This window comes from Diplotaxodon limnothrissa, linkage group LG4 (assembly GCF_057381915.1).
Source record: "Diplotaxodon limnothrissa isolate DT_005_m linkage group LG4, D_limnothrissa_male_GT1.1, whole genome shotgun sequence".
Classification (NCBI taxonomy): Eukaryota; Metazoa; Chordata; class Actinopteri; order Cichliformes; family Cichlidae; genus Diplotaxodon; species Diplotaxodon limnothrissa.
The window spans coordinates 5,067,338-5,078,010 of NC_140599.1; the positions used below are offsets into that span (position 1 = coordinate 5,067,338).

General features: G+C 43.2%; 1 protein-coding gene across 1 annotated transcript; it reads left to right on the top strand.

The window, feature by feature from the left end:
* The first annotated feature begins 1,016 nt into the window (after positions 1 to 1,016).
* On the top strand, positions 1,017 to 10,431 carry cyb561 (cytochrome b561). Its single transcript, XM_085351995.1, has 6 exons — positions 1,017 to 1,079; positions 3,387 to 3,594; positions 8,366 to 8,464; positions 8,569 to 8,672; positions 8,753 to 8,910; positions 9,983 to 10,431. Exons 2-6 carry the CDS (start codon positions 3,390 to 3,392, stop codon positions 10,173 to 10,175), a joined length of 759 nt encoding a protein of 252 aa, XP_085208121.1. The 5' UTR covers positions 1,017 to 1,079; positions 3,387 to 3,389; the 3' UTR covers positions 10,176 to 10,431.
* The last annotated feature ends 242 nt before the right edge of the window (positions 10,432 to 10,673 follow it).

The following is a 10,673-nucleotide window of genomic DNA, read 5'->3' on the forward strand; positions in this document are numbered from 1 at the left end:
TGTGTGTGCTTTCCTTTACTGGAATAAATATATTTCTGCTGTCATGCACATATTGATGCTTAAAGGTTTAAGAGAATGCAGGAAATGATGCGCAGAACGTAGATCTGTATCCGTGATTGTTTTAAGAAGTTGGGAAATTCTATCAGAAATTTTTTTTAAACAAACAAAAGCATCTGATAATTCAATGAATTATAATGATTTTAATGTGCACAGACCCACCAGAATTCTGTAAACATAAAAAAGAAGGTTTAATGGTGACTTAATAGGGCTAGAGCTAATAATAAGATGTAGTGCTGCTTCCATCTATTAACCCAACATATTTCATCGATAGTGTTTCATAGTTATACATTTACAGCGATACACTGGTGAATTTTTCCGATTACTGTGCCACATCAACACCCCCGCCCCCTTCCGCCCCTGCGTCCATTGTCTTCATTACTCTGAGTGAAACCTGCTTTCTGGAAGGTAACGCAAACTGAGAATCCACACGAGTGGGTAGTGCCTTTAAAAGCACTGGTGGCTATGACTGTCTGCGTCTCCACTAACGAGCTGCTCTCATTCAAAGACGAGCGCTCCCATCTTCCTCCTTCTCTTCTTCTCGCTCACGCACCCACCTCCATCTTTCCCACTCCAGCGTTGTCAAGGCAACAAACCTTTACATCGAAGCTGTTAGTCATAAGTCCACGCAGACAACCCCCTCCCACCCCTCCCTTGACGCTGTCGTGACGTTTTATCACGTAAAATCTCATTTTCATGATTCATTTTTCTTGGAATCCTCTGTGTGAGCTGTGTGTACATCAGAGTTTGATCCCCATATCATCATCCTCATAATAATATTAATATTATTAACACGATCACATACATATATAAACATAAGTATGCTTTCCACTGCTCATCGCCGTCCTAAAGTCACGTGGGCTTTTTTTTTTTGGTCTAATAAGGCCACCCAAAACAAACACACACACCCACACACAGGCGCACTTGAGCCCGGTGGCAGGCAGGGGAGGAGGAGGAAGGCGGATCTGTAAAGTCCACTCTGCAGGACTTCCTCGCTACAGCCGAGCAGACCGTGGAGCGCAGTAAGTACTCCACGCTTCCTGTCAACCTTATGCTCTGTGCCTTTCCACAGTCACTGTGAACATAACTCAGACACAGCTAAAGCAGGCTGGAGAGTCCCGTTGATCCCACAGGTAACAGCGCACCGTGGGAGCGTGAACACGACTGTTTGACTTGCTGTCATTCTTCCCGTGTGTGTGCGCGCGCGCCGTGTGCGTGGAAGGTGAATTGTAACAAAGAGGAGCTGATAATGGAGTTTGAGCTGCAGTCGTGGAAATCCGTTGGATTCGGCTGTTCTGTGCTCCAGTCCTCATGTAACAGCTGTGACACACTTCCTGTTATGCATTGGGAGCGTCATTGATACCTTGTGCCTTTTGGGTTGATATGAAACATGATAAAACACAGCAGACACGGGCTCCTGTGTGTTTTTATTTTTAAATCTTCCGCTTCAAGCCAGTGTGGTGCTGGCTGTGTTCGTGCCATGGTGATTCTGTTCTGTAACAGTGACATCAGGAACTTTAAGATCCTGTTGTGAAACGAAACAGACTTTTTGCTCCTTTTATGCGTCAGTAGTTTAGCGCAGTTCAGAGCCAAAGACGTGTAAGTACATGAAGGAGCCATTACAAATAGGTTATTCCATTTTATGCTATTTTTATACCTTTTAATGCATTTCTTAGACGCACATTAGGGAATGCCTAACAGCATGAAAACATCAACCCAAAGAAGAAGCACGGTGGCAGTGGCATCAGGATTTAGGCTTGTCCAGCTGATGTTTAGCAGAATTTCAGTGAGAGGTTAAGAGCAACAACCACAAGGTGAGCAGAGACCATAGAAAGTCAATGACGTTCAAGTGACTATGGGTGAAATAAGTGCTGGCACCAGAACAACATTTTCTAAACTTCCAGGCAAACTACTTCCTGTGAAACAGAAGAAGAACACCTGTTGCCTATTCGCTGTCCTATGTCAATCAACAGTGTTCTGCATTCCCATTGGCTGTTCCTTTAATCGCTTGCCTCAGAGTTGAGAATAATTAAACTTGGGACCAACAGCTATTTTGACTAATGCGACTACTAACATGAGAGCAAAGGATAACAGATCTATGTCAGGATAGCAAATTCATTAATTCAGGCAACCAGAGCCTGGAATGGCCATAAACAACCGACTATCAGTGACAAAGTAGAGCACAGCAGGTGATTTCCTTCCCTTGGTGGACATCCATTAAGAAACTGGAAGTTCAGAGAGCAAGAACGGTCTCCTTTAGCAGCAGTAAACCTTTTTTTTTAACCTTGTTATTGCTGCTAAATGGAGGTTCATTGTTGCATTGCGTTGACCATGAACACCCTTTCATGGTAACGGTATTCCTTGATGGCTGTAGCTTCTCTCAGCAGGAAAATATGCCCTTCCACAAAGTGAATATCTGTGGGACGCGCTGGACAAACAATTCCAGTCTCTGGAAGCCCCACCTCGCAACTTCCAAGTCTAAAGGATCTGTTGCTAACTACTTGGTCCATGCTTTAGTGGGTCAGGGCTGCTTTGGCAGCAAAATGGGACCAACACAATAGGCATGATCAGACCTAATGTTATGCCTGATCAGAGTGCATGTGGTACTTGCATGTTAATATAATTGACATGCTCTATGCTTATTTTATACACTAATACGGCATCTTATGAAAAACTTACCCAAGAAACTGAAACTAACCCATAACTCTTCTCATTCCTTATTGTAAGGAATGAGAAGAGTGTCGTTGCCGGATATTAGCACACGATAACAGACATGTCATGATGTATGTGTAGTGCTTTTTGTTACCAGTGTATGAAGGGTTTAGAGCCTGATTTTATGTTCTAGCAGGCCTGAATCCTGAATCAGTCACAGAGGGCATTCAGTATATCTGTTTTTAGATATTTATATTTCTTTTTATAGATGGAAGACTGTTCAGCTAAATCCTTTTAGCATGGTAGACGGCCCCTTGGTGAGTCTTTTCACTGCCCAGTCTTTGACACTGGCTGGTGAAAGACAGACCCTAAAGATGGAATACAAATGCAGGAGTGATGTTGGCTGATGTTATGTTTCATGGGTACAGATTTTCTCGTACTGCAAAATTTCCTGAAGCAAATATGAGTTATTTTAGCTTTCTTTCCTCTCAAAAGCTCAAATAAGTCAAACTCTTTATAATGTGACATGATGAAAAATAATGTTTATGAGGTACTTTGTTGATGCTCTGTGTTTATCTTTGTCTAACCCATCTTTCTAATTGAATTTACTTTGATTTTATTCAGCAAATGGTGCAGCCTAAGGCATCGGTTCTAACTGCTCTGTTCCTGTCTCTCAGATCATGGAGGACTCTGCCCCCCGTCGTAGTCGCGCTGCGTTTGCGGGGCTGGTGGGAGTGTCCCAGGTGCTGGGTTTGGCATCGGTGGTGCTAACCGGTGTGTGGATGGGTCACTTCCGTGGAGGTTTTGCCTGGAATGGCTCAAAGCAGGAGTTTAACATCCACCCTCTGTGTATGGTGCTGGGCCTGGTCTTTCTGCATGGAGATGGTGAGTCCACACTGATCAATGAGTGTACAGGTAGAACCTCAGCCTAATCAGGATGTGGCTCAAACTGAGTGATGCATCTCTGTGATTGTATTATACTTTTTTCATTGTTAAAAAAAGGCTTTACTTTCCTCACCCATCACTCCCCATCAGGTCAGGCTAGATCGCCGCCCCTCCCTGAGCCTGGCTCTGCTGGAAGTTTCTTCCTGTTAAAAGGGAGCTTTTCTTTCCCACTGTGGCCAAGTGCTTGTTCAAAAGGGGTCGGCTGATTGTTGAGGATTTCTCTGTATTGTTGTCGGGTTTCTACCTTACAAGATAAAGTACCTGAGGCGACTGCTTTTGCAAATTTACTCTGCATAAATAAAATAAAATTGATATAAAATGTTTGTTTATTATGTATTTGGTTTTTTTCCAGCAGACATACCGACCGTGCTACTGTCAAACATTTTAGATCCCTAATGTTAGTGTTAAGCAATAATCCAGGGAAGTCATGAAATATCATCTGTATCATCTATAAAAGATTTATTGAACAGAACACATTGTACGAAGAATAAAGATAGAGACAGGAGGTTATTAATGCAAACACACACACACACACACACACACACACACACACACACACACACACACACACACACACACACACACACAAAACCCAGAATCAACATGAAATCAAACAAAGACATCATGTTCAATTTAAAACAAGTTGAGCATTTTGGTAAGTGTTTCAATGTTATTCAAGTTAAACTCTTAACTTGCACCACCTGGGGTAGAAATAGGCGACTTAATTTAAAATGTAACATCTCGTAGCTGATACTGATATTTGTTTATTGAGCATGTGGCTAAAACACAAGCCAGCCCTGCTCCCAATCGTGGGCTTGTTTCCATTGAGCACCATAAATGCTTTATAGAAGCAGAGCAGAGAGTTCTTGCTGAAATATCAAAGTGCTATCCAGCTGACCAGTTAGCCAGAGCTCAGCTGAAAATGTTAGAATAATTTGAAAAACTTGCAGTCAGTGATTGTTCCTCTCTCTTTTTTTCCTTGCAAAATGCTCAACAGAAAATGGCTGCTCTAAATTAGTAGGACTGTTGGTGTGTGTGTGTCTGAGCTTATGAGTGTGCACCAGTGCATCGTAGCCTCAAGCCACTGTTTTGCTGACTTGTTACATTAAGCTAACGCTGGCCAGACACCCATCAATCCTCCCTAACCTGACCCAGCAGGACTGAGACAAACAGAGGAAAGGGGGAATGGTTTGCATCACTGAATGAATGTAAACAGCTTGCGTGTGTGTTTTTGTCACGCATCCAGTAAAGGTTTGACAGGATGACTCTAAAGGGAAAAGTGGCACAAAAAAGCACCAGTCAGCAAACAACAGCATATTTTTCACTGACAGCAGAGGGCCTCCACTCTATTGGTCTTTAAATTCTCTTGTCCAATTATGGTATTTCTCAGAACTGGGTCTTCTTGTTTGTTCATGCTGTAGCCTCCCTGTGCTGGATATATTGAGCTAACCGCTGCTAGCTGCACTCCACCAGTTTTAAAATGTGTCAGTTGGAATTATTATGTTATTTGCACCCTGACTGTCAAAATTGTATAAACAAAATCAAATATTCTTGTGTTAGAGTTCAGGTTAGTTGCAATTGACCTTCATGCTAATTACCAGATTACCAGTTAATTTGATACCTGACATTAAGAAGGAAGTTAGTTTGTTAGATGAAAGTGAAATAATATTTTTGACTCAGCTTTTTCATGTATTTACTCTGCCTTTTGTCATCCTTTATGCACAAATGTAACTAGTTATAACTCGATGAAAACAAAAGGATGAGGCTCTACAAAAAAAAATAAAGCAACACTTTTTAATCAGAGTATATCATCAGCTGCCCAACACTGCCACAAGGAGGTTCTGGGGGACAGGCATTTACTGTAGGAGAGCTGGACAGGGTGGTAGAAGGCCCTCAATCCATCACTGGGACTAGTATCTGTTCCTTTGTGCAAGGAGGAACAAGGTGTGCACTACCAGAGCGACAAAATGAACTCCAGCAGACCACTGGTGTGAATGTTTCTGACCCAAAAAAATCATAAACAGACTTTACGGTACCGTCTGGTACCGTAGAGCCCTGTATGCCATCAAATACCAGAACTGGCCGGTCCACCATTGAGAGCATGTTCACCTTGAGTGACACACGTGACCCTGGAGAAGCTCTGGAGAATGGGATGCGGCCTTTAGCATTGTTCAGACTGACATCTCTGGTGGTGGGTCAGTGATGGTGTGGGGAGGCATCCCCATGATGGGACACACTGACCTCTACAGGCTAGTCGACACCATCCTGATGGCCATTGGGTGTCAAAAAGAAATCCTTGGACGGATTGCCAGAAACTTGGGTTACTGCTAGTAACTCGGGAAATCACCTTGTTGGTGCAGGAATATTATTCTATATCTGTCACACTGTATTGTTGATTTTTTTTTAGGCCAGTGTTAAGTGGCTCAAAAAACAAAAAAAATTCCTCTTCAAACGGTCAGGTACAAGGACTGGACTGAAAATGGGTGAAAATGCAGTCAATGTAAGACCTTCAGAAAGCTGGAAGAGTTTCTGCTCAAGAAGACTTAAGAAAAACATAATGAAAGTCTGACTGCTGAAAACGGAAAATATAAGAAAATGAAGAGTGGCTTAAGATGTCTGCACAGCACTGCATGCTTTTGTATGTAGTCTTCATGTAGCTTTAGTCTTAGTCACTCTGCAACAGCACGATGAACATCATTCAAGACTGAACTCAGATCACCACAATACAACGTTACAACAGTGAAAAATGCAGAACACACTTGACCCCACACATTAAGACAGTTGGATGACACGCCCACACGACATACACATCCACACAGCCAGATTAAAGGAAGTGCAAATGACAGCTGAGGTGAAGTTGCTCTGTCACACACAAATGTTTTGTGAGGTGACCTAAATACTTAAACAGCATAAAAATTGTAGGAATTTTGTCAAATCTGACTTGAACTTCAGATGTCACATGTTCATTTGATCCAGGCGCTTGGTATGTGGACATGATGTGGAGAGACTGCCCACCAGCAATTACTGTGCCACACAAGCCATTAATACGTCTAAATGTATTCATTCATTCATTGTTTCTAAATGACACTATATAGCAGCTTGGTTAGGCCATTCTTTCCAATTCCCGTGTTCAGTTTCTTTTTAATGCAGATTTTCCCTTTTGATGGTGCCGTCAGTCATCCAGCTCAACTTGATTTGTTTTGGACACACCGTCACTGTTTTTGACGTATTGCTGCCACCTGCTCATGCTGCAGCAGACTTTGCTTTGTGTCCGCAGCCCTGGGTACCGTTCTAATGAGAGTAACCACATTAGCTCAACTGGTTCAGTGCTAGATTGCATTAGAGCAATAAAAACAAAGGTTAACTGGACATTAGAATGAGATTGAGGAAGGATCTTGATGTGAAATGGAAACCTCCTGGGGGTGTTCCTCACACAGAAACAAACACATGTCCACACTAATGCTGTTACACTTCAGCTCATGCCCCCCTCCTTCGCCTTTAATATTGGGTTCTTTTGAGTATCTTGCACCCCCATGAGGTGGCTTAAATCTCTGTGACGCTGTGAAGTGGAAATTAAACAAAGCTGTTGGCTCAGGTGGGTGAATGAAGGATTTATGCTGAGAACAATTAGAGAGTGTGTGTGGTAGAGCTGGAGGCTCAGTTGCTGCACAGTATTAATGCTGACCTTTTACCACAGTGTCCCCTCACTTCCAGCTGGACCGTCCTGACTCTGGTTCTGCTGGAGGTTTCTTCCTGTTAAAAAGGAGTTTTTCCTTCCCACTGTTGCCAAATGCTTGCTTATAGGGGGTCGTGTGATTGTTCATTCTAAATTAGTGTGTGGCTGTGAGCTTGACAGATTGTCTGTCTGTATCTGGTACCCTGGAACAGGCTGGCAGTTTGTTTTGGGTGTACTCTGCCTCTGGAGCCATAACCATTGAGATAAGCTCCAGCCCCACTGTGACCTTATACTGGATAGAAGGAATGAAGGAAGGAATCTGTAATTGCTTTATTTTATAGAAAATCAAATGTTAGCTCCAATAATGGTGTCACTGCAGGAAGTGACACACAATCATGCTGTTTAGTTGTGTTGCCTTGAATTCTGAATAAAATACAGATTATGTTTCTAGCAAAGTAAAGATAGACCTCAAAATAACAATTGTTTCTTTTTACTTGTGATTCCTTCCATACTTTACATGGTCTTCTAATTTTGTTGCCCAGTGGTCAATGCAAACAGCTTACAGGCGTGCACCGTGTTAAAGACTGATTGCAGACATCTTCATTCATTAGTAACGTGTCACATTCTGCCAGGCACCTTTAAAAATGATGGACAATGGGTCCACACAGGTGATGGCAGCTACATTGTAGCTACAGCTGCCCTGGGGCGCACTGACAGAGGCGAGGCTGCCGGACACTGGCGCCACTGGGCCCTCTGACCACCACCAGTAGGCAAACATGGGGTTAGTATCTTGCCCAAGGATATTTGGCATGCAGCCAGGAGGCAGCCTGGGATCGAACCACCGACCCTGAGGTTATGAAATATGAGTATGAATCATGTTTTGCTGTTTCAGACTGCATTGGATGAAAAAACAAAAGTCTAAAAAAGAACAAACAGCAATTAACATGTGTGTAATGTTTGATCAGTGTTAAATGCATTTAATGGATTCTATAGTCTTCCCTCTGTCTCCATGTCTCTGTCTGTCTGCCTCTCCAGCCATCCTGGTCTACAGAGTGTTTCACAATGAGCCGAAGAAGAACGTAAAGCTGCTTCACGGCATTATTCACCTGCTCGCTCTCATCATGAGTATTGTAGGTAAGGGAGCTACATCAGCCGGCGTCTGACTGCTGCAGATGTTTTTTTTTTTTAAATAACCATGTGTGTGTCCGTCTGACATGTTGCTCTATGCGTGCGTGCAGGTTTTGTGGCTGTGTTTGACTACCACAGGGCAGCCAAGATTCCTGACATGTACTCTCTACACAGCTGGTGCGGTATGACTACCCTAATCCTGTTCTGCTTACAGGTACACACACACAGACTGAATCTCTGCAGCAAATGTAACACATTACAACACTAAACTTTTTATCCCTCCATTTTTGCCAGTGGGTGATGGGTTTGATGTTCTTCCTGTTTCCTGTTGCGTCGGCATGGTTACGAGCCTCATACTTGCCTGTCCACGTGTTCTGTGGCCTGGCTCTGCTGGTAATGTCCGTAGGGACCAGCCTGCTGGGCATCACGGAGACGCTCCTCTTCAACATCATGTATGTCTGTACTCGAGTATCTGCCCCCTCGTCTCCTCTTCATTTCATTAGTGATGTTCTTTAGGCATAAACCACAGACAATATGACATCACACGAGTGGCTTGTGAAGGTCGTTGTGTTTTTGTCATTTCTTTTTGAAATCATTTCTTGCTTAAGTAACTACATTTATTTGACTATTTCCACATTATTGTATATTCAGCACCAGTGGTTTGATCTGAAAATATAAAGCTGGACATTTGTCCAGGGAATATAACATGGCCGGTTTTAATGGCTTCATATCAGATATTACGAGTCTGGTGCGTAAAGGCCTTTTTAGCTAGGGTCATCGCTGATTACAGCTTGGATCGCAGAAGTCAGATGGCTCTGATAAAAAGAAATCCACCACTCTAATCCAGTACATCCGCACACTGCTCTTGTTGCCTACCATGGTGGACATGGTACAATCACCAGTTGCTAAGGAAAATGTGTAGTGGTTCCTGGAGGTTGTTGGCTGCATGAAATTGGTTGCAAAGAAGGCGCTACACCAAAGACCTCCTAGCAGGCTGCTGAGGTTGTGAGCAATTTTTAAAAATCGTTGTCTGTAAATACTTGCTAATGACATGCTAAGAGGTAGCAAAACTTTCCAAAATGCAAGTTTGTCATTTCCATTCAAACTACAAACACAGCAATATGATAGTGACCAAAGCAATCGGAAGAAGGTCATTGCCAACCGGAATAAGTTTTTCCCTGGTGACACGTGGTTGCCAGGTTGATCACTGACCAGTCTGTAGGTCTGTGTGATCCTTAAGCAATCATTTCCCAGCAAACTCCACCAACCACTCGCAGTAAAGTCGGGGAGTACTAAATTTTCCCTCACAACTGCTGGTTGAGGGATGGTCACTGAGTGACCTACATTCATTGATCCCACAATGTCACAAGTGCAGAATGTCAGACAAGTTAACATCACATGGTTTGTGGTCACATGTCTGCAAATCCTCAATAACCACCATCTGCTCCTGATTTATCTCAACTAACCTTAAATTTTACTATGCCCTTACCCACTTATGATGTCTCCTTGCTTCCTTGGGGCCAGGCCGACCTACTCTAAGTTCACCCCAGAGGGAGTGCTGGCCAACGTCTTGGGTATCCTGTTGGTGTGCTTTGGATTGGTGCTGGGACACCTGATGACGAGGGAGGAGTACAGACGCCCACCAAACCCAGAGGAAGAAGCTCTGTCCGTCCATTTCAAGACACTGACTGACGGGGGATCACCAACCACGCCTTAATCTCACTCTGAAGCCTCTCTGTGATCTACATCTACAGAGCCAACAGACCACCTGTGCTACCAGTCTCTGTTAGTACCTGCATACCTGTCAGAAAATGAGTTCAGCTTTAGGTTCAGTGAAGTAAGAACAGAAATCTGTAATAACTGTCCTTCTCATGTTATTATACCAACCAGCTCTGTCAGCTTTGTCATGAAAAACATTTATACAAACATAGTTAAAAATGTACTGTTTCACTACACATTGTGATATGGATGTTTGTGTAGTTGAAGGGCGCAGTTTATATTTTATTGTTTCCTGTTGTGCAGTGTTCATGGTTAGGTTGGGATTCTCGTTTTGCTTAAATGTGTCTTGGATTCCTTCACTTGTGTTTTATCATTGTGTCTTAACTATATTAAAGATGTAGCATCAGCCGACCGGAGTAGCTGCAGTGTTCTCCTCTCCCGTCCTTTCCTCCTCAGCTCTGCTCTGTGTCGGCTTTGTGAGGACAGTTATTGACAT

Excerpts from the sequence above, each read along its gene's own strand:
- cyb561 (XM_085351995.1), top strand. The coding sequence starts at position 3,390 with ATGGAGGACTCTGCCCCCCGTCGTAGTCGCGCTGCGTTTGCGGGGCTG. Across the intron at positions 3,595-8,365 it reads GGTCTTTCTGCATGGAGATG|CCATCCTGGTCTACAGAGTG; the intron begins GTGAGTCCACAC and ends CTGCCTCTCCAG. Across the intron at positions 8,465-8,568 it reads TCTCATCATGAGTATTGTAG|GTTTTGTGGCTGTGTTTGAC; the intron begins GTAAGGGAGCTA and ends GCGTGCGTGCAG.